The sequence below is a fragment of the Natator depressus genome, chromosome 2 (genome assembly GCF_965152275.1).
Source record: "Natator depressus isolate rNatDep1 chromosome 2, rNatDep2.hap1, whole genome shotgun sequence".
In the NCBI taxonomy this organism is placed as follows: domain Eukaryota; kingdom Metazoa; phylum Chordata; order Testudines; family Cheloniidae; genus Natator; species Natator depressus.
The window spans coordinates 103,444,616-103,471,851 of NC_134235.1; the positions used below are offsets into that span (position 1 = coordinate 103,444,616).

A 27,236-nucleotide genomic window follows, 5' to 3' on the forward strand; every position below is an offset into this window, starting at 1 on the left:
TGGGGACAATAATATGTCATATTTAGAGGAAACTTCAAATTAGTACATTCAAATTTTTACCTACCTTCTCCTTCTTAACGCTTTTTTCAAAGATGGTCTTCTTCAAAAACAAATTTCTTCAGGGTCTTTTTATAATTTTTAAAAATGCCAGCAGAGAGGCAGTTCTAAACAATCCTACAATGGTAATTAACTATACTGAATGATACCTACAAGCCTCATGATGGGGCCCCGTTGTGCTAAGTGATGTACAAATATGAAGGTGGACAAGGTCTCTTTTCTGAAAGATCTTACAATAGAACCTCAGAGTTACAAACACCAGAGTTATGAATGGACCAGTCAACCACACATCTCATTTGGAACTGGAAGTACACAATCAGGCAGCAGCAGAGACCCCCCACCCCAAAATGGGGGACAGCAAATACAGTACAGTGCTATGTTAAACACAAACTACTAATAAAATAAAGGGAAAGCAGCATTTTTCTTCTGCATAGTAAAGTTTCAAAGCTGCATTAAGTCAATGTTCAGTTGTAAACTTTTGAAAGAACAACCATAACGTTTTGTTCAGAGTTGAGAACAACCTCCATTCCTGAGGTGTTCATAACTCCGAGGTTCTACTGTAATTCTAATTAGAAACAAGAATGAGAATAATTACCAGATCAGCATTTTGCACACAATGAAAGAAAACAATATTCTGCGTACAAGCAATGCTGTATGTATGTACAAAATACATTTCAAGTTATTACTTTGACTGAAAATAACTGTACTGTGTGTTCTAGTCTAGGTTGTTACATCTCATTGGATACCAAACAGAGTGTTGGAAAGGTGTACGGTTATAACCCACCAAGCACACAAAGCTGGTTTTCCGTAACTGGAGACATGGTAGGACCTTTTCTTTAGTATGCTGGGAATTTACAGGTATGAACTATGTGAAGCAAAATGGTATTCTGTGCAACTGACATGTTTAACAATCAACAGGAGAGGGGCAAACTGGGTTCGTCGCTGGCCAGAGGCTTCCTGTCTGTGGCTGGAATTCCAAGAGAAGTGGTGGTGGTGGGTGTACCTACCTCTGGTATGTTGTTCTGGAAACTGAAACACTTTAGCTATGTATTATCTATGTCTCAAGTCAATGGTAAACTAAGCTAATTACAGCAAGCTAGAAAATGGACTTAATAGCTACACTGAATTTATGAGTGCTATATATGATGCTCTCCCTATGGATATCCTAAAGTGCACAGTATACTTTGCACAGCCTCATTTGCTAGAGCCTCGGATTTGTTTAGGGCAAGATTTTTGTATGGAACAGTCTTTTGTTAAGTGCATTCTCAACACATTATTTATGTAACTGATTCATTATTAGGCCATAAATTCCCTGGCACCAACGACAGCGTAATTAAATGGTCAAGACTCACTATATAACTTCGGAGCACACACTTGACACGTGTTCTTGAAGACTGATTTTTTTTCAATGTAGAACAAACATTGTAACTGGAGTAGAATTAATAAAGTATTTGATAGTTTTTGTAAAGTCAGTATGTTTTCGTTTTGTTCAGATCTTTGATAATGCCAGTATTACCTACTGTTAGTACACTGCATGTACTAAGCCTATTCCTGTGAGTGCACACATCTGGGGGGCTAATTCTGTCACCCTGGCTTCTTTCAGACACCACGTCTAGGATTGCATTTATATCCTCAGTACTGCACCAAGCTGGAACTGTTCTGATGTATGACTTGACAGATGGTGCCAAACCTTCTTTGCTCAGCACTTTCAGTGGGGACAGGAGGTTCTCTCGCTTTGGAGGAGATGTACACTTAAGTGACCTGGACAATGATGGACTAGGTAAAACAAAGGGGATTTAGATGGTGTGGGTGAAGAGCTTTTTACTTTGAGCAAGAGTAGACTTGCCTCCTACATTGTCATATAAACTCAAAATACATCCCGCTTTATAGATGGACGTAAACATCACAAGATGCTTGACAGCAGAAATCAAACAATTCAGTCATAAGTCAAGAAAACTTCTTAACTTTATCCTTACGCTATGGACAGTTAGTCATTAATGTTCACAGGAATGACTGTATACAGACCAGTGTAAATACCAGCTCTTGTGTTTTGGTCTAGTACTATTTCATCTTGACATCATATATCGTCTTTCTGATCATTCACAGATGAAATTATTGTGACATCTCCTCTGCGAACTGAAGACATCACGTCTGTACTGTTTGGAGGGGAGGCTGGACGTGTGTACATCTACAATGGAAACCAGACCACCTCGGGTAACGTGACAGACAACTGCAAATCATGGATTTCTCCTTGTCCTGAGGACTGGGTAAGAAAACTTACCAGTAAAACCAGGAGACAACATGATGACAACTAATTAATTACATCCACTGAAAAGAAAATAATAGACTGGTATCTGGAGTCAAGTTTCAGTAAAAACTCCATCTTGTTGCCTTCATCACACAACAACTTGCTCAGGTTCTTAAATCTAGGTAATTTGGCCCCTTTTTGGGTTCATGAGCAACCGTGCACAAAATTCTGCAATGTGGGAGTAAGGCAGTTTTAATGCATGGGGCCTTTAGTCTGCAAGTGAAATACACTCTAAGAAGGTGGTTCTACTAACAGCTTCTCCCTTTCTTTCTTTTGTTTCAGGCACAATATGTTCTAATTTCTCCTGAAGTGAGTAACTGGAAAATCAATGGCTGAGAGCAAAAAAAAACAATTTTAAACATTCTTTAATTAATGTTCTCAGAGCATAATAAGCTCTCTCATTTTACAGGAAAGATCACGGTTTGGGAGCTCCGTCATCACTGTGAAATCTCAAGGAAAGGTGAGAGAAATGAACACCACTCTTGCCTGCCAGCTTGTTTCTTGACAACACTTGTCACTGTCATTTGCATAAATTACTTAGCATAGCACCATTCCCCTGCAGATCCCAAAGTGCTTTACAGAAGCTAATCAAGCTTCCCATTAAGTCACCCTCTGGGCCAATATTAACCCCATTTTATAGATGGGTAAAATGAGGCAAAGAGGCCACAGCTGTCTAAATTTGGGCAACTGAAAAGGAATCTACTTAAAAAAAACCCCAAATTTGCTCTTAGCAACTTGTCCAAGTCAGCTGCAGACTTGACTCAATCATGTGTTTTAACCACTAGACTACACTCCAACAGCCTGTTATAAGCAATGCCGATGCTCATGACATACTGTAAAATTGGCTACTGGGAAAATGACTGTGGTCAGTTTATATGCAGTCTTCTATTTTAGTACTTGTTTCCAGTAGCACTATCCATACACGAGGCCCAGTCCTTGCCCTGATAATCTTGGAGGGCCTTCATATGCCCCACTCCTCTCTGGATGACGATATGGGCCTTTGGAGGCAGACAAAGTCTCTGCCTGCATTCAGAGGTGCTGAAACAATTCGTATAGTGGGGGTGCTGAGAGCCATTGAACCAAACTTTAAACCCTGGATATGATGGAAACCACTTCAAGCCAGGGGGTGTTGCAGCACCCCCTGCACTCCTAGTTACAGCAGTATGCCTGCATCTGTGTGACACGAGTGTTTGTTTTTTCATTTGCTTTTACTCTGTACTTTGAGGTTGGTCCAGTGGCTGTTTATATAAATGGACTCCGGGACTTTGGGGTCCTGCCCATTTTCCTCATTGTCAGTAATCATTTGAGGAGATGATTGCTCATCTCTGCAGTGATCCCTACCCAAATGTTGGTTGATTTTACTCACCAAACAGCCTTTAGGAAAAAGCAGCTGGAATCTGAACTGCTTCCAACCTAAGAGAAGGGGCCATTTTTCATATGACAAACACCTTATGAAACAAGCACCATTCCTGGCTTTCATGGTGTGGATTAGAGAAGGCTGGTCTACAAGCAAATGGTTCCCTTTTCTTTTTCAGGTCTTGTCTACACTAGAAAGGGTTTGCTGTCATAGGCATACGGGCTAACCCTTGTAGCAGAGATGCAGCTTTTAGCAAGAGTGCTTTTGCCAGTATAGCTTATATTAGTTCCCTGAGTAAATATGCCATACCAGCAAAAGGACTTTGTTGGTACAACTATATCTGTGCTAGGGCTTTTGCTGGGCATAGCTATATTGGTTGGGGAGAGGGGTCCCCTCTCCCTGGCACTCCTGACATAGCCGTGTTGGCAAAGTCTCCTCAGTGACGCAGTTGAATTTTGTTAACCTCCGTTTTGTATCTTTGCAGAGAGAAGTTGTAGTAGCTGCTGAGAGAAGTTCGGTGAAAGCTAGACTTAGTGGAAGGCTTTTTATGTATACCCTTTAAATGTTTAAATGTTCTTTTGTTGAGTCTGAGTATATGCCTGTTTTCAGCAGCAGATCCCCCAGTATCTATGGTGTTCTCCTTCACTCCTCCCTCTGCCATGCTAACAAACAGGATGTCGCTAAAAAGAAGACATAAGCAGCAGAAAGGAAATTGGGGTTGATTGGGGGAAAAAAAAAAAAAAAGAAGACGGGGAATACTAACTGTCATGGTCCATCCATCCAGCTTTAGAATTGCAAACCAATTAAAAACCTCTTTCCATGGAAGTCAGAAGGCTAAATAACCCAGCCACACACAAAGCAGCATGAAGGGAGCCAAAACAACATCAACCTAGCATCAATCCAGGCAACTTATGAGGGAAGCTGGTTCCAGCAAACCTGTTTGGCTGTTTGAGGAAAAGTGCAGCACCCCTAGTTGATATTATCACCTAAATATGTGCATGTGTACAAACACCTTTAACTCTGTCATCGTACACCTGCCCAAACTCCTCCTGTACACCAGCATCCCCCGAATACCCTCTATCTTACATCATGGACATTTCTAATACAGCCAACAAGCTCTCCAATCAGCACCCACTGCTCTCCAGCTCACCCACTTATCACCCAGACACACTAGCAGCTTCGGTCAGATGTGGTGGTCCAGGCATGCTGCAGCCAGAGCTGGTACGAAGGGGGTGCATAGGTAACTAAGCTCGTCTTTGCACCCTATTTTGCTCCTTGCCTTCCAGCAGCCTTATATGGGCTGCTTAGTGCCCCAAAGGACTAAACCATATCCAAGGATCACCATAGCAGCACCTTGGCTGCAACCTCTATGCCAGCAACAGGGATAAGGACTTGGCGTAGGACTCTCTACACCACACGTGCAACCCTCATGTTTAGGGTAATGCTGTCTGGGCTGGATAGACTGACACTGCAGTGATCTTCTGCCAACCGTGTTGCACTGAGTGGCTCTGCTGTACCAGATCATCTGCTGTCTTGCTGCTTTATCCTCCACGGAAAGAAAGTTCCTCAACTTTGCTCCTTATCCCACAACCCTGCGTCTTATTTTCCAACTGCAGTCCAGAAACCACCAATCTTGAGGCCGAAATACAATCTACCCCATCCATGCTCCCCTTCTACCGGGGACCAGAAATCCCATTGTACTTCCTGTATTCAACCGCCTGAGACAAGCGGGAGACTCCAACTTAGGACAACAGTCCACACATCCATTTTCGTCCCATCCACTCTACACAGCTCAGATGGGAGTACCCCATTCACAGAGCCAGGATAGTATGTTATTTATCTGAAAGAAAGTATGCTACGTGGCTAGAATGTTACATTGATACTTGGTGTTGACTTCACTACAGCTGAAGTTGTGCTATAAAGGTATGTCTGATAGATGGATGGTAGGCGGTTGCAAAGGGCTAGCAGCAGCTGGATAGCACTTGCCTGTTGCGAGTCTCAGGGGCGATCTGTTAAGGAAGCAGGATGTCTGACTTCAAGGGGAAGAGAAGGGCAAGGAGCTCAAGGTTGGACTCCACTGGCGACTGTTCCTAATGCTTTTATGTAGAACTCAGTGACTCTGGTAAGTTAAAATCCTGCTCTTATTGTTAATTGTATTATGTGTTCGACTCATGAGTATTGTGGTTTTGAAGGGGTAGGTTAATGCTGAGTGTGTATCCATACACAATTAAACAACATACTTAAGCAACAGCATATGACCTCGTTGTTTGTGGGTTGGGTCTGCAACCATTGGTGGGTGTATATGTGGGGGAGGGGTCAGAAGTTTTGACACTATGATACATTTTTTTTGTGTGGTACAAGCCAGTAGCAAAGTATTGGAGAATTTTAAACAGTAATCATCCTCTTTGGAATACATATATATATGCAAGTCAAAATCTTTCTTACTTTCTCAATGTTTTCAGGAAGCAGTTTTAAAGAATCTTCCAGCTCTTGATAATTCTAGCTTTAAAACAGAAGAGCTGAATTTTAGAATTGCTTCTTTTTTTTTTAAACTACTTCATCATTTGCCATGGCATCCATACTGGGCATAATCGTTTTAACCTACCTAAATAAAGCAATAAAAATCAGAGCTACCAAGAACCAGATAGCTGGACAGCATAAATGAAGAGATTGGTGGAGAGGAGGAGAAAGTACTTAAACAAGAGCTCTGTGGCAATAATAGGAAGAGAGCATGTTGTACTGAACATTACACCCAGGAACTGTTTGGAATTTGTTTTGATAAAATAGGAAAAGAAAATGACACCCACACTTTAAAAAGCCCTCTGGCTAAGTGATGGAACTCAAGGAGTAGCTGGAGAACTAGAAGGCATCAGGGTGGGTGAGCTGAACACAGTGCACTTTCCTTCCCACCCCAGGCCATTATTTTTACTTTTTCCTCATTGATAACACCTTCCCTGTTAGGATCCTGAGCCATCCTGCAACTTGCCATTTTTGAAAGCACATCCCGGTCGTCAACAAGCCCGATAGAAGTAGTCAGATGTAGGAAAGCCCAAATGATTTTAGGAGGCAGACTGACAAGCTGGAGATTGCCTTATTTAGGTTTTTCACCCTCACTGCTAGAAAACACTAGGCTTTTTGTGGTCAATTGTGTTGTAAAGAAAATGAGTGAAGTTTGTTCAAGCTGAACAGACTCCTCTTATTAAGTCAGCAAAACCAAAGAGGTCAATTTGCCAAACACAAGGATAAAACCAGTTGGCATTTTATTTGTGAGTCCTGAGTATTACAAATGAAGTGCAGATTTGTCAACTACACTTTAAGAGTCTCTATTATCAGTTGACAGTGGGGTTTACAGGTCTGGTTCAGTGGCAATTTCATTCAAAACCTTATCAACCACCCTGGGCTTCAGTTTCTTAGTTCTGAGCTCAGAATTCTGTTACCACACCTACATTTTGCAGTGTGAATGGGACAGGTGTTACCCAAGTCCAGAAAACCACTGGAAGTTTAAACTCCCATGACATGGATGCAGTCCTGTAAAAGAACTAGTGGTCTTATTTTAAATGCTTTTAATGCACATAAGTCAATTAAGTACAGATGAAAGGAGTCAAAATAATGCCCTGTAGCAGCAGAGAAAATACAGCTGGGGAAGCAACAATGCAAGCTTTCCCAATAGCCTTGCGAATGTATTTCAAAACCCTGACCTGAAGGGATCATTTCCTGAGTCAGAACGTCAGTATCCATACCCATTCACTCATTCCCCTCTCTGGATATGCCAACATTAGCCCTCAACCTCATGGGTGTTCGTATTTTGTGAACAGTTTCCCCACTAGGAGCTGGATCAAGACCAAACCACTTCCTAAAGGTCACTTAACAACCAGTAGATGGTAATGCTTTAGCCACTGGGGATTTCAACTGCCACCCAATCCCCTACTACCTTTAAAGTAGAATATAGAGGAAGAACAGTGCATTATCCTATATGAAGTTGTGCTTTGAAAGTATAAGGGTGCACAAAGTTAAATCAGTTAGTTGATAATCCTTAGACGCCACACAGGATTTTACTTTGAAAGACAACACGCCTGCAGAAGTATAACAATTTCTGAACTCTTTAGTTTCCATTTTCTGTTCACCTGAGCACTTAATTACACTTTTGCTGCTACAATAAATTTTTCAGCCTGTCAGGTGGGCAGTGGTTTACACAATGTTTAAGTTGCTGGCTAACGAGCTATCTAACTGTACCTGGCACAGGTGTAAGTGTTCCCATTCTGATCTAGAAGGGTTTTACAGTCACTCTGCACAGTGGGGTAAGGCCCTCAGGAGAGGCAAATAGCAGGTGGGCGGAAGTAGCAGGCATCTAACTCTCTTCCACCATCGCAGGAATCAAATCAGCACTTTTTTGATAGTCAAACCTGATCTTTGTACCCCTTAGTTACATAACTTTGATACTACCTCCCATTCCCCTGACCTGCAGACAGATTTCACCCCACATTTGCCCCTAATCTCACCCACCACGTGTGGTAATGAAACCAGCTGCAAGACAGCTGCAGTATGCTTCATGATCCTGGTCATTTATGTCTTCAGAAAGAGATGAAAGGAAACAAGTCAGGTCAGGAAAAAAGTCTGACTTTTCTTTTTTAAATGGGAGTTGGATCAGGCTCTAAGGTAAGATCTTACTAATCGAATAAGGATCTGTTATACTACACGTGTAAATACACCTAGTCAGTTGCAACTGAAAGGGCAGTGGTTGCATACTTGAAATGTGCATCTGCTACCAGTCTGAAAGGCCCTGCTGTTCTGATTTTAAAAACTAAGCCCATTCGGGCCTGCTTAGTCTTTGAATAGGTGAGCACTGGACATTCAAAACTTGTTCGTTTTTCATTTAACAGAACCAAAGCAGTTTTCTGTATTTGTTGGTCTGGCTGTGCTGGCTTAGTGCTCTGCAAGAAATGTGAGTTTGATTCCTGCTTCTGGGATCCTAGTCTCTAGAGCGTGAATGCGACCTTGAAAAACAAAAAAGGAAAAAACAACCACCCTACATTTAAGAAAAAAAAAAAAAAGCCTAAAGTTTGGCTCCTAATTCCAGCTCTCAGCTCCTGAATGATTAACCTGATTTTCAAAAATCAAACCAGCTCCTATTGAGGACAAGTATATTAGTTTTTGTTTTTAATTTTAGCCTCTATCTTTAGCACTACTGCCCTAGGCTGAAATCTTGTCAATGCCTAACTAATGAAGGCTGGGCCTGAGTAATCCTTGAATGCAAGACCTCAAACTGTAAGAGCCTGAAATTGCAAGCTGGGCATCATGCTGTAGTCTAGCAAAATCCTCTTGTAACACATGAGAAAAAAAATTAAGGACCCTATGGGAATATTCTCTCTGCATTTACTGACTTTTGTGCCATTAAATATCAACTTTAAAAACATTTTGGTGCATAAGATATACATTGACATTCTAGGAGTTTAAAAATTCTTAATTTTTACTATAGGGAAAACAGGTGTGCAAGTGTGTGTACCGTTCACCATGTAACAAAAAAAGCCAGTTGCTTTCTCCTGTTCTATCGATTTGTCAGCGTGCTTCTGCTTGATGTAAAGGCTTCTGTTTTAAGGTCATTTTTTATTTCAATTCTTCCAGCTGTGGGATGAGTTTTTTTCAGCAACGTGGGCACCTAGACAAGTCACACAATAGCGAATGATTATTTAAAAAAAAAAAAAAAAGGGCCATGGCGTATACAAGTGCCTGCCGGTTCTCAGGAAGCCTCCTTTGAAGTGTCATCAAGCTGTGAAAAGCTATGAAAGTCAGCACAAAGGATTCTGTAGTGCATCTGAGGAGGAACAGCTACAAGTACCTGGAGGGTCAGGATGCCCCCCTGGCACCAGCACAAGTGACAGCCTCTCTTTTTCTATGCTCTTTAGGCTAGTCTTTTGTTCTTGTTCCCCACCAAGCTCCCCCCTGTGATTTTTTCTATCTTGGACTTGTTTGTTTATAGCTCCCCCCTTCCAGCACCAAGCTACCTCTGGGTGAGGGGTAGGGAGGAGTGGAACAGCAGCATGGCTGAGCTGAGTGCCATAGAAGCAGAGGGAGGACTGTTGCGGCCATGTACACATGAGCCGCTCCTGTTACCAGTTACACTAAGGACAGCTCTCAAGGTATTGCCTGCCACGTCACTTCTGGCAGCAGCAAATACTTGCAGCGTGAAGCAGTACATCTTGGGTCACACAACTCTCCTTTGCCCTGTCCTGTGCTCCCCCTATGCCTGCCAAGGGAAGACTACTCCATCACCCTCCCAAGTTGAGCGACATGGATTTAACCAATGACTTCCATAAAAGTGGAAGTTGTGTCCCTTGATCACATCCATTACAAATTCCATAGTACACATCAAACACAGGAAGTAGCAGTGGTACTGTGCATGCAGAAGGCAGTGGGAACTCTTTAGCCAGCCATACGTACTTGGGGAGGTAGTGAAGGTTCTAGATGCCGTCCAAGGAATGAAAGCAAACGCCGCCAGATAAGGCCGCTTCCCAAAAACATAATCCCTGTCACCAGCCAAAATGCTCTGTTGTCCTAGCAATGGAAAAAATAGCCATTAATCGTGCAGCTCTTTCTGTGGTGGAAGGGTCCTCAGTGGATTCCCTCCCATACCTCTAAATTAAACCCCTCCCTGTCCCCTCTAAAGTTCACAGTATGGTGAACTTCCTTGGCTGGGAAAGGTTAGCTAAGACTCTGGGTTATTGCAAGGCAAAGTGATCCACTTGAAACACCATCATTTCCAGAGCACTGGTGTGCTGGCCTCTGCACTTAATGTTCCTCACTACCACACTAGCCCATGCATGCACGGTTCTTTTCAGAGATAGCTCTTGTTTTTATCAAGAATTTAGAGATTTCCCCCCACCTAATTTTTTGTGTGTGAAGGTGGCGATGAGGGAAGGAAGGAGAAAGAAGAAATCTCTTCCTTTGTAAGGTAATGCATGTAAGTGTGACAGCTACCACCAATCTAAGGCTACATCTACACTACAGCCCAGATCGACGCTCTCAGATCAATCCACCACCGGTCGATTTAGTGGGTCTAGTGAAGACCCGTCAAATCGACAGCAGATTGCTTTCCAGTCGATCTCTGTACTCTACCCCTGACGAGAAGAGTAAGGTAAGTCAACCCCCTGCAGTGTAGATCCCACGGTAACTCGACCTAAGGTACGTCGACTCCAGCTACATTATTCACATAGCTGGAGTTGCATAGCATAGATCGACTTACCACAGTAGCGTAGACATAGTGTGAGTGTAATTATTTAATTTGCAATGGAGTCATGGCTCCACCATGAAGTCTAGAAAATGATTTAACCAATTTAAACCTTTGCATATGAAAGTGACGCTAATACAAACTCGAAGACCTTTCAGAAGTATGAATGGCTGAACATTACCATGCCTATTGTCAGCCACCATGCCCAAGTACAGTATTGTCCTACCTTTTCCTCCCAGAGTATTACTCTTCCTGATCATCCAGAAGAATGTCCTGCAGCAGAGGCATAACTGAACAAGCCATGAACTAATTCGCCACAAAAGAAAGTCATTGCACTAAAGCTGGAATCAGTGGGCCCAATTCTCTCACTTTACACCAGTATAAATCTGGAGTCTTATCAGTGAAGAGTGTTATACTTAACGGAAAACCTGGGTTAAGTCAGGTGTTGTCTGTCAGTAGTTATAAAATCAATTCTAAAGCAGCACTGGTTCTCACCTCTTCAAAGGAGGATTCCAAGTTCATGCCAAAGGCTACTCCAATCAGTCCAAAAAGAGAGAGAGAGAAAGTCCCCATGGTCAGCTGTAAGTTCAGTCTCATCATCACATTACGGTGGCTGGAGAAGGGAGAAAGATTTAGGAGATGAACACAGATGTTTACTTGCTGTCTAGTAGTAAAGTTTTATGCAGCATGCACTACATCAGAACAGTTGATGGAGCAACTCACACTGGTATTAGGCAACACAGAAACAAGAACTAGTGTATCAGGTGATTTTTCTCCAAAGAGACGTTTTGAAACTGCAACAGCAGTGCACATCTCAGGGAGCAGACTCTGCTTTGCAATCAGCAGGATCTATGACATCTGGTCACACCTGTTATATAAGTATGTCTGTAAAGTAACAGTAAAAGTTTATGGAAATTTACATTTTGTTTTCTTACCATTAACTATAGGAATTTATAAATGATTATTTAAAAGATACATTTACTGTTACCTTGCAAGTCTACTTACAAAGAAGTAGAGGGTCAGAAAATGCTGTGGACTGTAAAGCAGAGTCTACTTTGGGGCACTCCAAATCCACCTCTTCTCAACTCTTGCTGGCCTCCTGATGGGAGTGTCCACTCTGAATGCGTCTAGAGGTAACTCCCCATTTGAGGAGAAGGAAAGAATATCATACACTGCTTCTCAACAGTGGCTTATATGATACACTTCAAAATGTTAAGACTGTATAAATTATTTTTAAATACAGAAAACTGAAAAAGATTATTAGTGTGTAATAACAAATTTCAGCCTTTTATTTACAATAGTTTAGTCTTAATAAAGCTAAATATTTGATGCAAACTAAGCTGATTACTGTACCATCATGCTTAATGTGGATGCAACATTTATTGGATAGCAGAAGATGTGACCCAGAAAAATTAGGGACATGCTCTTGGAGGCAGACGCCAACACTTAAGTGCAACTTCCATGTAAGAGTCAATTCAAGTTTCAGTTTTGTTGCATTACATAGCAATTCTTCATAAATAAGTTATATTCTCCCCATGAACATCTGGGTATTTCCTTGAACTATTACCTCCCCAGAACCACAAGGAATAAGAGCCTCCCAGTCTTGGTTCCCAATGTCTGCTCTCAGACTCTAATTCAAAAAAGGGTAAAACAGCACTAATTTCTACAAAGCTTTTGGCAGTACAACAAGTAGTATGTGTCATAAGGATAGTTAACCTGTCCAGGTTGATGAAGATGATACTTTCGGAATCATCAATCAATACTCTGAGTTCACGTGCTTCATTAGCGAGATCTTCGGCTTGTCTGTAATAATTCTCTAGCAGCAGCTCCATTTCCTCTGCATGGTCAATTCCAGACATGCTCTCCTCACTGTGAGCAACAATTTGTATTTTCTAGTTAGAGATCAGCAATGTGTTTATCAACAACGTGTTTACATGTTCTGAAGCATGGGCCCAGAATGAAGTGACGAGGTAAAAAAAAAAAAAAAACTCCGAGTCCTGTTTTACAACATTGCTGCAAAATCCAGTTAGGCACATGGGGAACTTTTGCTGTTACAAAGAATGTCATGGAAAAGAAGGTACGTGCTTTTCCAATTTCTATTAGCCGAAGAGCAAAAAAAGTCAGTTACTTTGGTCAGTAAAATGGGTAACATTTGCCATGCTATAAACATGCACAGGCAATGTATAAATATTAGTGTCCCAGCATCATATTGTGACATTTTTAAGGGAGACTGTTAATTTTCTGGTACCCTCAAATGGTGGAAGTTGACAGTAATGCTGTAACACTCCCTTCTGTTCCTCCATACAGTGAGGTCTAAATTGTATACATAATATTGAAATCTACTTGGCACTTACACATGTGTTTAGTTGCACATCGACAATAACTAAAGCATTTTAGTTGAAGCATTTTGTGCACACAGGATCTGATGACAGCAGCCCAACAGTCAGTATGAGAAACTGCTGGCACTATCCCTCTTCTTGAAGTTTGAGAGATCTCAGTCCTACTGGATGAATCATAGGTGCCTGGTAGCATCCACAAGGCCCAGAGCACCTAGCCCAGGGGTCCCCAACCTTTCTGTGGCCAAGAGCACATTCATGTTTTCAGAAGAGTGTGGCGGGCACCAGCAATTTTTCAAGGCTTATTTTGTATTTGTACATTAAATAATATGAAAATCATCATATTTAATATTACATAATATAGGAATCCATAAGATAAAGGTAATTTTACATGTAAAAGGTATTATTCGGCAATTACTCTTTCACCTTACCATGTGAATTTGCTCTTTTTTATCTACCTGGAAGAAAAATTAATGCGTTTACACAAAATAAATATCACAAACAATTTTCATCTTATTTATTTTAAAAAAGTAAAATTATTTTTTGACTGGACAGTTTTTTGGAAAAATGTAGACTAGCTGTAGCAGAAAGTGAGGCTAGTAATATTTCAGTCCTAGATATAAAACATTGTTGAACTGCTGGTCCAAATATATTTATTATTCTTACTTTAACATAGATAGCGAGTTATAGTTAATTAAAAAATATTCTTTGTATTGTTACTTGTACCTGGATTTCAATAAACAAAACAAACAAACATGAAAAAAAGGTAAACACAAGTTAATCACACGCGCTTATCAGCACTTAATGGAATATAGGTATCATTAATTCACATGGTTTTTCTAATAAAGTCAGTGTGATTTTTGGCACTGCATTTCTTCAGCCAATTTTTCGTAGTTGGGAGAGTAGGATGATATTCCCGTTCAGAAGCAATCGTCAAGATGGGCATCTGTAAGCCGAGATCTGTATTTTGATTTTTATGATGTTCATTGTTGAAAACAGAACTTCATATAGATAAGTGGAACCAAAATAAGACTTTATTTTGTATGCTACATTTTTTAAGGCAGGAAACTTTTTTCGGTCAACCAGATTCCAAAAGTTTTCATCTGTTACACAGGATTTTAGAACAATATCATTTTGAAGGTCCAAAATCTCCAGTTCCACGTCTTCTGTTCTTACTTGAATGAGACTCGCAACTGATATAGCCATTTCTGTTACCTCTATTTGGCAAGTAAAAGGATTCACAAGAAAAGCAACTACAGGCTCAATGATGGTGAACTGCTGAAATCTCTTTTCAAATTGTTCCAGAAGTGTTTGAATGTGGATAACAAATGGTGATGGGTTAAAAGCACGGTCACATACCATTTTCTTCATACTTGGGAAATGTACGAGAGACTTCGTCTTCATATGTGACACCCACAAGATCAGTTTTTGCTTTGAATGATTTTACAGAACCTATCATTTGAGCCACGTTTGTCTCTTCCCTGGAGCTCAAGATTTAAAATGTTCAATTTGTCCGTGATGTCGGCAAGAAAAGCCAAGTCCATTAACCAGCTGGAGTCTTCTAGTTGCTCGAAGTTCTGATTTGTGGACTTCAGAAATTCTTTGATCTCTTCAATTAGGCTTAAAAAACATGCAAGAACTTTACCTTTGCTCAGCCATCGTACTTCTGTGTGCAAGAAAAGATCAGATTGTTTATCATCAACATCTTCCAACAGGGCCTTAAAGAGTCGGTGTTGCAAATGTTTCGCTCAAATAGAATTAATTATTTTAATAACAATATTCATGACATGTTGAAAAGAAAGAACTTTGATGCACAAAGCTTCTTGGTGCATAATGCAACGATAAGATAAAGTTCAGAAAGGATTCATTCTTCTTGCAGAGTGCAATGAATCCATTGGCGCTGCCCATCATTGCTGGTGCCCCATCAATGGTGATCGCAGACAGCTTGTGTAGTGGCATACTAATTGATGTTGTGTATGATTTGAATAAATTATAGTTATCCTCACCCTTTGTTCACCCTTTCATAGGCAATACTTTTAGTAACTCTTCTTTTACGGTGAAGTCACTAAATACCATCCTCACCATAACTGCTAACTGCGCTGTATCCAATATATCTGTCAACTCATCGAACTGCAGTGAAAACCAGTCACATATTTCCAAGTCATCCTTTAGCTGAGTTTGCAGGTCACTTAAAATTGCATGTATCCTCCTCGTAACTGTGTTGTCTGATAACTGCATATCTTGTATTGCTGACAAAATCTCACGCTTGTTAGGAAATCCTTGAAACAGGCAATCAGCACCAGTCAAAAATGCATCCTTCAACAATTCACTATCTTGAAAGGGTTTTTTCTTCTCTGCGAGCAGATGAGCAATTTTAAAGGAGGCAATAGTAGCACTTTTAGACTTTTACCTCTTGTCTAGTGAAAACAGATTGCTGGGCACATAGGTTTGATTTGAGTTGATTAATTTTCTTCTCTCTCAACTCAGATTTAAGTGGATGGCTAACGTCAAAAGAACCGTGATTAGTTTGGAAATGGCGTTCGACATTATGTTTCTTCGGCACTGCAACAGTACCACCGCACAATAAGCAAACACATTTCCCTTTATTTTCAATAAAACAATAGGATTCTTCCCACTCTGCATTGAAATAATACATACGTTGTCTTTTATTTGTACCGCTCATTTTGGGGCAAAACGTTAAAAAAACAATAAATCGCAAAGCACGAGAAAACAGTAGTATCAGTGCAGCGGAAGAATACTCACATACAGGGCCGGCTCCAGGCCCCAGCGGAGCAAGCACGTGCCTGGGGCGTCACATGCTAAGGGGCGGCATTCTGTCCATTCTTGGGGTGGCAGAGTCTGAGTGGGTGTGTGTGGTGGGTTGTTTTTTTTTTGGGCAGTTCTGGGCAGCGCAGAGAGAAGCCGTGGCCCCGCGCCTGGCGGGGACAGAAAACACTGGTGCCCGCAGCCTGCAGCCCTGTAGTTCTCTGTCCCTGGCAGGCATGGGGCCACGGCTTCTCTCCCCTGCTGGGCACCACTTTTCACACCGTGTCGCTAGGCAGGCGCACATAAATGCCCCGGCGGGCACCCATGGGCACCACGTTGGGGACCACTGAGCTAGCCTGTCACCTTCTCTAGAACAGGCATTCAAGTTTCTATAGTTATCTTTTTGGATCTTTCTTTTGACTAGGCAAACAGTAAGGTCTTTGAGAGCCACGATGGCCCTCTTGTATTTTTAAGACGTCAAGAAAAACTTGGAATAAACCCCCATTCCTCTTTTTCACCCAGTGGCATGACCTTAACGGCACTATTTGCCAGGAGGGACTGGATACCCTCCAATGTCTCCTATGGATACTGTTGAACTTGCTTACCTTATCAAGGAGCCTCTCTGAAGCTGTTTTTCCTTAAACTCATCTCTAGACCCATGCCTAAGGACTCATGTGTCTGAGGTAACTAGGGCCTCTGGAAGGGGTGGGATAAAAGGACCCTAGTCTCTCTCCTAAAGAGAGGGTCCCTTTGAGGTGGGCTGGCTATTCACTTCCTAACCTTCCAAACACAGAGGTTTCAGTTGCACGTCATACGGGGGTGGTGGTATTCTTAGAAGTCTTCAGTTTCTGGTGGCAGACATTGTCTGTACCAAGCACCCAAAATCCAGTTCTAGCTGGCTTGATGGTGAATGCCTTTAAATTTCTCTGTAGCCATAGAAAGAGGAGGACTAAACAACAGACTCAAAGGATTTAAAAAAGTGGCTTCCAACATCTTTGCTTTCATGAAATTAGTCTCTACCTTCCCCCCCCACCACTCCAAAAAAGGCTCCCTCCGTCCTACAAGCCCTTGATGCTTGGCTGTATCTCCACATGAAGATATGATGAACAGAGCTTTCTGTCTACAAGCACCAATGCTGGAGTCAACGTGCGAGAGTACACTGATGGCATCAATACACCTCACGTCCAGCTTCCTCCATGCCTTCTCAGGTACACTTCTTGATTTCACACATTGCGTCCCTTCACACCCCACTTTTTGGATAATTATGGTCTATTTAGATTTGAAACTGTGCAGGGCAGGGAGCTATATCATGCATTTGGTGCTGTACAAATAATACTAAGTTGTCATGAAGCATGGGGTGGAAATGTCATTTGGCATTATTTGCATGGGAACTGAGGCAGGAAGCCAGTTTGCTCTTAGCTTCAAGTCGGATATGCCGATCAGTCACCATGCCCTGGATTTTTAAGTAAGGGTCAGACCAGCAGCTCATCATTAATATGGGACATATGGTTGGTTATTTTTGTTGTTGTTAAAGTGGCCACTGATGAGCGCATGATATTGTATCAGCACACAGGAGGGACGACATGTGGCTATTCCAGACATGTGCGGTTCTCTTAGGATGCTATACCCCAGCGCTAATTTATGTACTGATAGTGGCTATGAAAACAGGGGTCAGTGCTACTACAGCGGGGTTACATATCCATCAAGGGAGCGCTGCTAGTGGGCACAGTAAGCTTCAAGGCTAGCGTGCCAGCTTATATATAGGGAGGTAGGGCAACTGATCCATCTCAGACCAATTTTCAGTGGGGTTCTTTATTTCATTTGTGAAATATTGGTTTTTTTTCCTCCCTAAAAACGTATCTTAAAAGTTTTGTCTCAACTGGAAACTGACATCTCCATTTCTCCTTCTGTTTCCCCATTCAGTGATGGTTGTCTTTTCCTCCCCTTTCCATCTCATGTTCACCAAGGCTGGCCAGCTAAGTCAAACAGTGGATGAAGAGCACCTTCGATGCTTCCACCCTAGTATCAGTAATGCTGCTAACACTATGCTCACACTGTGATGATGCGGTAAAACACCTTTTAAAAAGAGGTAAAGCATTATGGTTTAAAAACATTGTACAGATCTTTTTTTCCAGGGGAGGGAAGAGAAGCAATCTAATCTGGTATTCAGGTTGTCCTTGGACAAGACACATTTTAAAAAGTGTTCTGGATTACCCAACTTTACTTACAATACTTGTGGATCCGTCCATTTAGTTAGACAGAGCTCTTCTATTAATTCCTCTTCATCCAAGATTTCCAGGATTGTTTCTTTGAAAACTTTAAGATCTGTTTCTAATTCTGACAAACTAAAGAAAAAACAAACAGGCAATCCCATTTGCATTGCTGTAGAGGTAATATTTTCATTTTCCCTGGATCTTTACAGAATGAGTCACTGGGGAAGTTTCTTAGAAAATTTAAATCCCCTTTTTGCATTTAGCCACGGTACTGGTCAATTCTGGGACCAGCTGCCCCAAAATCACCAAAACCTTAACTGAAAAGGATTTAGCTGTGTATTCTGGACATATTTCAAGGGTTCATGAGCGCTCAGAGAAACAAGTAATTTGATTCAGACAATTGTATTGTCTGTTGTATTGACACACAGCATAGCCCAATAAGTTCATGTGTACTCAAATGGTTTGAACTCCTGATTTTACATTACAATGTACATATTAAATTGCCTGGTATTAACTTTTTTACATTATGCACAGTTTTAGAAGGTAGACTACAAATCCCACAAAGTGGGATTTCATTTTTTTCCAACTAGATAGTTCATACATTTGAATTTACAATGACAAATAAGTTGCACAACTCAAAAGTAAAGTTTTCTAGGAAATGTATATTGTACACAATTTTCTGAAGTTCAGCTATATTCCCCATTGCTTACGCTTATTTACCTCTTGCCATTTTGTAGCAAAATGTGTAGTTTACTTCTATCCACAGACAGTAGTTTGGGGTCCACTAGAGCTTCCAGCGTCTCAATGATCTGAGATTGCAAAATGTTAAGTCTCCCTTGCAGATTGCTGATCTAGATAATAACATGATCCTTCATAAGAATTAAAATAATCCTTTTAGAATGGTTTGGGCAACTGACTTCTCTTACTGAACACAGAATTCACTGTTACAATCAGGTACGCAATCTGGAATACAGCTAGCATTGACAAGAAAAAGTTTACCCACTGCAATATTTTTTGAACAAAATGAATTTCCATAAAATGGAAACATTACGCCAACTACTGAATAAACATGATATGAGGTTCATGTGTCTGAAATCTGGTCAACCTTAAATGGTGTCATATTTCCATTAACATTCATAGACTTTAAGGCCAGAAGGGACTATCATGATCATCTAGTCCGGGGCGGGGTCTCAACAATTTTTTTTGGTGGCTGCAAATTGTAGCCACTAACTCTTGCTCGTGGCCATTCTGACAATTTTTCCTAAAATATTTAATTAACTTTATGAAAAACAAATATGCACCTATACATAGCCAAATCATTGTAATTTATTGATGCAGGGTATTTTTGCAGACTCAATAATAAAAATAATGTACAGTTGTCTCTATTCTTTACTGGAGTAAGCAGAATAGAAACACAAATAAGGTGGCTTTGCATATTCTTGTCTTTTTGTTGTTGTTTCTTTTGCTTTTTTAAAAAGATTTCCTACCTAGTAAGTCTACTGACATGACAAGTGATATTTGGATGTTTGTTAATATCACTTTTCACACCAGACTTACTAACTGGCTGGGAGAGAGTGAAAAGTGATGTTAACAAACACACAAATATCAATTTTCACAGCAGACTTACTCAGCCCTGGCAAGCCAGGGGACAAAGTCCTGGATGGGGAGGTGGGTAGGGAGGGAATGGGGGGCAGAGGCAATGCAAGGGGGTGGTAAGCCCAGGGCCAGCACCTGCTGCAGTGCGGCCGGGGTCCAGGGCTAGAGCCAATGTTCCCTCTAATTTTTTACATCTATGTGGAATGAATTTTGTTATGTGCCCCAATATGGAGGTGACGTATGGCGGGGGTGGGGCCGAGGGGTTTATAGTGTGGGAGGGGGCAGAGGGATGGAGTGTGGGGAGGGCTGATGGCTCTGGCTGGGGGTGCGGGCTCTGGGGTGGGGCTGGGCATGAGAGGTTTGGGGTGCAAGCTGCCAGGACTTCCCCCAGCCCTCTCTTGTCACAGCATCCCAGGGCTGGGGGACAGTGCCTCTCCCTACTGGGGCAGCTCTGGGGCTGGGGCCAGGGGAGAGGCGCCTCTCCCTGGCTGGGGCGGGGCCGCAGAAGAGGCGCCTCTCCCTACCTGTGCAGCTCTTGATAGCCTGCGCAGTTTAGAGGGAATTTAGGCCAAAGCCCGAAGTCCAACGATTGGAGCCTGCCGCCCCAGGGCTGAAGCCTGAGCCGCCCAACCCCCAAGAAGGTAGGGAACTCATTGGCTGTCTGCTCTTCCAGTATTCATGGCTCCAGAGGGGGGCAAGAGCCAACCCCTGCTGATGGCCCTGGGGGGACAGGACACTGCTTTGCCCCCCCTTCCCCAGTCATTGCCCAGGAGGCTGCGGCCACAAAAAAAGCCCCTGGTGGTCGCATTCAGGAAATGCTGATCTAGTCTGACCAACTGCATAACACAGGCCAGAGAACCTCCCCCAGTAATTTCAGCATCAAACCATAACTTTTATATTTCAGCACATATCTGTCAATATTGATTTTAAAACTTCAAGTGACGAAAAATCCATTATGCCCCTTAGTAATTTTTTCCAATAGTTCATTCTCACTGCTAAATGTTCATCTAGATCCCCCCATAACCAAAAGAAACAACAACAAAAAAAGGAAAAGAGGAAAAAAAAAAAAAACACAAGCCCAAAGCAAACCCAAAATATTCCTAAAAATATAACTAAATATTTCCAGAACAGAAAATTATACTGTCATTCCCATGAAACAATATTTTCAAAAGTAGTTAAAAGTAACCAGCAGCTCACCCAATATTGCAGTATTGCTTCTATGGCTCTAAATTCAAAGGGCAAGGAATATGTAACTAGCTGGCCTTCTCCAGACAGCTGAGATGCTAGTTCTTGGAACAGCCAGTGCTCCATATTTAAATTGCGATAATCTAGTATCAGAAGAAACTCTGGTGTTACCACAGCCTTCAAAAACTGAAAAAGAGAATGCAGTTAGGCAGCCAGCTAATACTTTACAGAGGTTTCTAATTTTCTCATTGCCACTTAATGCATTTTAGAATTCAGTTTTCAATAAAACCACTTCCCATAAGGGGACTGTTATGATAAAACTTTTTTTTTTATTTATCTAGATTTTTATGCCACACTCGTGTCCAGGGTACCCAAGTGTCTATCTTCCACGGTCATTCCCCTCAACCCCCAAAGTATATGGACCGGACTGACATCAGAAGCACTTCCTTTAGTGTACTCCAGGAGGCTTCTGGAGTTACTGCAGGGACAGGAGGAAAGAAAGATTCTCCAAATTTTTAGTTCTGCTCATCCTGTGCCTCTAAAAATTCTCATCATGCCCACAAAGGGAAAAATTTTGGCCCTCTTGAATAGAGATGGTCATCCTACAAAAGACAAGAAGCACATTATTATGAAGTGCAACATGAAGTGCTTCTGCTCGCTAGATATTCAGTGCCAGGGTTATCTGTAAGGACAGATGCATAATATTATATGCAAGGCCATAGATAGCCAATATTAAAATGGCCCCTGGATCTCACTAGAACATGACTGTATTGGCAATTGAGACACAGTTCAAGTATATTTTAACGTCTATTGACATCTATAAAAAGATTTAAGACCCACTGAAGTTAATGAAAATAAAAATATCATTTTACCTCCATTCTAATGATAATCCTGTTGTTTCTAGTTGCAATGCTCATTAGATGCTGAAATCTTAGATCTCGGGCTTGAAGACCCAGTTCCTGGTACAATTCTGTTTTCTTTCTTTCTACCAAGAAGACATTTAAAAAGAAAAATCATATCTGCGAAAAGTAATGTGTTTTATAATTATGGATTAGTCTGTTTTGCAGTCCCAGAAAGAAACTAACTCTATAGTGCTTCCCCCCTTGATCACCCAATATAATTCTGTCTAGCACAGCAAAATAGTCAGAACTTGGGTGGGAAGAGAAGTCCCTTTGTTTATTAAGAAAGAAAAGTCTAAAAGTAGCCAAAATAACAGGCAAATACAGTATGTTTCATGTTAGAAGAACACATTAGCAAAGCTGAGTTGAGAAAGCACGTGTTATGTCACAAAAGTATTCCAAAAAAGGAAATATATACCGGTGGTGGACTGGGATAAAGAGGAAAAGGATGAAAGCAAAACGGAACCACACATGACACATGGTAGTCATACTGCTTAATGCACTATTGGAAGGTGCTCAGATACCGCTGTGATGAATGTGGTATAAGAAGTTGTGTAGAATAGACGAGCAAAACCAAGGGAAATGCTGCAACACCAAGAGTTATCTAAACCCACAAAAGCTTCATGAATTGAACCCTCTGTCCAGTATAAACTTCCACGTAGGCAATTCTATATTGCACAAAAGAGCAAACAGGAAAAGAAAATGAAAACTCTACCTACCAAAAGAGGTAATATTTCCTTCCTTGTCAAATTTCATCTAAAGGGAGGAAAAAAGAAAAGAGAAGACCAGAAGTAGGCATTTTGTTCTCACAAAGCTGCTATAACATACAGGAAAATAATTGTGTGAAATTGCTTATATTTGCTTTGAATTCTAGTGGGGGTGAATCAGTCCACTTATTAAGGAGGGGCAAGTTATGCTACCCCTTGTCTCTGCTAATACTCCTCAGGTAATTATGAATACCTTAGACAACACATTTCAGGTCATTTGAACATGTGGATGCTACACATGGTACCTGGAAAGCAGCACCGATTACAATATTTTTCAGACGTACACCAATTAAGTTCATAACTATATATTTGGCTCGCACGGATATCTACTTCCCAGGAGGAATTTTTTCTTTTTTTTGAATAGAGAATGAGATTTTTGTGTTGGCACAAGAGGGGCTCTTTACATTTTGTGTTTCAGGTTTTCTTGTTTCATCTTGTGTTGTTTTAGCTGAACAATTTACAAGGCAAAGGGCAACAACTGTGGGGGGCTATTCACTCCCTGATTTTTGAAAGGTATTTACTATGTAATTCCACTATGTGTAAGTGAAAGAATAGATAGCATTCTAATGTAACAAAGCAAGGAATAATTTGTTTCTAACATCTTATTTACTTTTCATTTATATTCCAAAGTATTAACATAACATTAGTATTTTCTGTAAACTTAAAGTCATTGGAAAAACTGCAAGAATTGATTTGATCAAAGCTTTTTCACTTTTGCCTTGAAATATGTAGCTTATTCAAGAGCTATTCATAATTTGTTTTTAAAGCCAATAGTTGTATAATGAAGAAACAACTATGTGGTCCCCATTGTAGGATCAAGACCTATATGTATTCCGATGCCCTCAACTGGCTGGTGTTACATCTGCTTTCACATGTGATCACATCATCTTCCAGTGGCAAACGAGGAGGTTATGAACAGATTGTTCACTATAAATGGCTAGCCTAGTTCTCTCAGCTGCATACTTATAAAAAGATATTCTTCCTTCAACCATTGGCTATCCTACATTGCAGCTAACACATTCCATTACATTAATAAGAAAAAAAAAAAAGGCAAAAATAGTGTATTTTTAATAGTGAACGCATGTATTTTACAACAATTCTTCAAGAATTAAACTGTGTCTTCATGATTCAATTGTGATTTAACAACAATTATCTTCTCATAAGAAAAGCATCTTGGTATTTTGCTAGCATATTATAATACTGTTGCAAATATATCCATATAAACATAACTTTCCCTCAAATTAGGGTTTTTAAAACAGTTATTTAGTAATATCCACTAATTATCAACACATCATGGAGAACGACCAGTTCTGTCAAATAACAGTTTGAGAAAAACACATGCTGATTAGCTTGGAAAAACTGTCCTTTGTTGAAAACTTTCAATACACTTACCACTGCAAACACAGGGACTACACTGGCTAAGGTGGCTTGAGAGGCCTCTGTCGCTGAGTGTCGACCCAATTCATCTGAAGAAAGACACACAGCCGTTATAATTTTCTATTACCAGCACACAGTCTTTTGATAAATACATATTTTTTTCTTCTCTTGTACACTAGGTGGAAAACTGTCATAAGGAACCCAGTTAACGAATAAAATTTTGCTTAAAAAAAAACCAACCTGCTCATTTAAGAGGCACAGTCAACTTAAAATCTAATAAAACTACAATTCTTTGAGCCAACGTTTGTGGCTTTATGACCAGTTTTCTTATTCAGAATGTTTCTCCCCATTATTGTGTGAAAGACCCATACGAACAGGAGAAACTGACTATACCTAAAGTGCCATCAAGTCTGCAAAGTAAACACATTTCCTTTCCCTGTTTGTGATAATCTTATGTTTTACTTGCAACAATAATAGGTAAAAAAATAGAAATTAGATTAAATTGGGGTATCCTTTAAGAACCCAAAGCAGTTGCAATAAAGAACACCACCCCAGTCCTACAATGAGCTCTGTGTAGCTATACAAGTCTGCCTGCATGAAGTTCACTGCGGGGACTGGGGCCTACATTTGTTGAGCAAATTAGTTATTTGTGGACTGTGGTAATGAATAATAATACCTAGTGCTTATATAGTGCTTTTCAACAGTAGATCACAGTGCGTTACAAAGCAGGTCAGTATCATTATGCCATTTTACAGATGGGGAACTGGAAGCATGAAGAAGTGAAGCGACTTGCCCAAGGTCACCCAACAGGCCTGTCGCAAAGCAGGGTATAAAATGGAGATCTAGGCCACCCTGCCTCCCTATATAACAGTAAGGCCCTGCAAACGTTCACATGCTTTGTGCATAGGAGTCCCACTGACTTCAGCGAGACTACCATTTGTTTGAATGTAAAAAAGTGAGTGTTTGCAGGATGGAGGCCTTAATGTGCATTTCATACTGCATGCGATGTTGATAAATGACTGACAGGTTCAGCCAGAACTTCAAAGGAGCAGTGTGTCTATTTCCTTAGTTGGCTGTTAAATATGTAGACATAAGCCCATTTGTGGTTTAGTTGGATGTTACTCGAACAGAGTTTGGAAATTATAGCAATGGCCTTAATCCTGCCATTGACTGTGTGTGGGCCACCCTTATGCCTTATTTGTCCCCACTACACAGCTCCCAAGCAGTCAATTGCAGGATCAGGTCCACTATTTGCAATTAGGCACCTAAATAAAAGCGGCCTGCTTTTCAAAAGAGCCGTGCACCCATAACTCCAAAATTCAGGCCATTTATTTAAGGGTTAGGCACCTAGAGATGAAATTCTGGCCTAATACTTCAGGAAGAAATAACAAAATTTGTAAGCGCTCAGCAGATGCAAAAACTAACTAATGTCCCGATTGTATAGGGACAGTCCTGATATTTGGGGCTTTGTCTTATATAGGTACTTATTTCCCCCCTCCCCCCCAATTTTTCTACACTTGCTATCTGGTCCCCCTAAAACACACACACACACTGATAGACTTATAACTACCTATTCCCTGGAGCCACTTCCAGGCCTGAACAGGGTGGAACAATAACTGTACGGCCCATAGGGTGACCAGACAGCAAGTGTGAAAAATCGGGGTGGGCGGTATAAGACAAAGCCCCAACTATCAGGACGCCCGGTCGCCCTAGCCCCGCAGTGAGAGACAGGCAGTGGGGAGGAATACTGCCCCGTGCCCCCTGGGTTTAAGCCTTGCTCAGGAGGATGAGCGCCGGCTGGCTGCAGGATTAGCGCCGCTCTGGGTCTATAAAAGCCTCTTCCCCCCTCGCAGTGCCAGCCCCTGCCCTGCCGCCAACTCTCCCTACGCCAGAGCAGCCAAGTCCCAGGGCCAGGAGAAGCGCCCGGGGGTGACGTGAGAGGAGGAAACCAAAGGTGGGGCTTCCACTCCAGAGCCGACCCGCCTCCCCCCGGCCGGGCAGCAACCAGGGCCGGCTCGCCGCCTGCAGTGCCCCCACGCCCAGGGCACGACTTACTTGCCCAGCGCCACGGCCGCCCGCGGGGAGCGGCGGCCCCCAGCCGCGGCCCAGGCCCGGGAGCCGCGCAGCAGGGACGCCCGCCGCCGCTCAGCGGACGAGCCCGCCCGGCTGCCGCGAGCAGGCGGCGGCGGCGGCAGCAGCAGCCCCCGCGGCCCAGCGAGGCGGGGAGGAGCCAGCGGCTGAACATGGGCAGGCTCTGCGGGGGGCGAGCGGGCCCCGGCTCCCGGCCGCTTGCAGGACCCAGAGGCTCCGGCCTGGCTGCCCACACGCGGGAGCCGGGCGGAGGAGGAGCCGCGCGGACTAAGCCCCGGCCCCGGGGCGGGGTCTCGTGGTGGGGAGCTGCGGGCGGGGGCGGGGGAAGCCCGCTGGCTTGCAATGCCGAGCCCTAGGTCCCCGAGCGGGCGCCCTGCCGGGGAGAGCGCCCCACTGCCTTCTCCGCACCGATCATTTGCTAACCCGTAGCCCCCTGCAGCACCCTCGGGCCTGACCGCTCCCAAAGGTAAGGGGCCGACTGGAGCCCTCCTGGCCAGGCGAGGAAACCCAGGCACGGAGAAGCTGAATGACGCGCACAAGGTCACGCGGTGAAAGCTGGTGGCCCCGCTGGGCGGGAGAGACCCCACCTGTCCGGATCTCGCTCTGTACCCTTTCCAGAGGGCTACTAAGCCACCGTTGTAATGACCGAGTCGCCCCCAGAGTCACCTGCCCCATGTCAAGCTTTTCTTCACTAGGCATTTTCATGGCCAATTTGCCCCCAAAGTTGAAGATTTTTTTCCCTTCTTCAAAAGAAGCTTTTGTATAGAGCTAAAGATGGAGCAGTCCCCCCACCCCACTAATTTGAAAAAGGAAAAATCTGTAACTGGTGTTTGCCAGCCAAATATCGCAGCCTCGACTGAGGGCCTCTGGTTCTACAAGCTGCTCCTTGTTGGTGCAGGATCTTCCCATGTGGATGGCAGGATGGGGTGCGAACACCTGACAATGAAATGCGATGTTCTTAATTTTTTCCCAGTTTGAGCTCAGCACAGCTATTTTGCCCTATCCAAAGATCTTGTAAGCATATTTAACCAAATAAATTTTGAATGAACATTTAAGCAC

General features: G+C 42.3%; 3 protein-coding genes across 10 annotated transcripts in view; 2 read left to right on the forward strand and 1 right to left on the reverse strand.

The window, feature by feature from the left end:
* GPLD1 (glycosylphosphatidylinositol specific phospholipase D1) overlaps positions 1-5,965 on the forward strand; it is a 39,456-nt gene extending 33,491 nt beyond the window's left edge. For 2 of the 5 annotated variants that reach the window (XM_074944778.1, XM_074944774.1), the window contains 7 exons: positions 777-879; positions 976-1,069; positions 1,661-1,837; positions 2,164-2,324; positions 2,648-2,674; positions 2,775-2,825; positions 4,207-4,480. In XM_074944778.1, coding sequence (XP_074800879.1) covers positions 777-879; positions 976-1,069; positions 1,661-1,837; positions 2,164-2,324; positions 2,648-2,674; positions 2,775-2,825; positions 4,207-4,284 — 691 coding nt within the window. In that variant the 3' untranslated portion in view covers positions 4,285-4,480. Of the gene's footprint in view, positions 1-776; positions 880-975; positions 1,070-1,660; positions 1,838-2,163; positions 2,325-2,647; positions 2,675-2,774; positions 2,826-4,206; positions 4,481-4,506 lie in introns of those variants that run through there. The other 3 variants (XM_074944777.1, XM_074944775.1, XM_074944776.1) reach the window with 3 other exon arrangements.
* A 648-nt stretch (positions 5,966-6,613) lies between these two features.
* Positions 6,614-26,592, reverse strand: MRS2 (magnesium transporter MRS2). The gene is given in 13 exon segments (XM_074944779.1): positions 6,614-9,378; positions 10,161-10,274; positions 11,443-11,560; positions 12,664-12,816; positions 18,278-18,394; positions 18,983-19,113; positions 21,056-21,229; positions 21,916-22,028; positions 22,662-22,698; positions 24,102-24,175; positions 26,142-26,457; positions 26,459-26,547; positions 26,550-26,592. Coding segments are annotated over 13 exon segments (1,590 nt in total). The 3' UTR covers positions 6,614-9,267.
* The window catches only part of DCDC2 (doublecortin domain containing 2), a 161,677-nt gene continuing 160,948 nt past the window's right edge, over positions 26,508-27,236 (forward strand). For 3 of the 4 annotated variants that reach the window (XM_074944781.1, XM_074944780.1, XM_074944786.1), the window contains exon 1: positions 26,508-26,643. The gene's annotated coding sequence lies outside the window, so the exon portion shown is untranslated. The remainder of the gene's footprint in view (positions 26,644-27,236) is intronic. The other variant, XM_074944782.1, reaches the window with a different exon arrangement.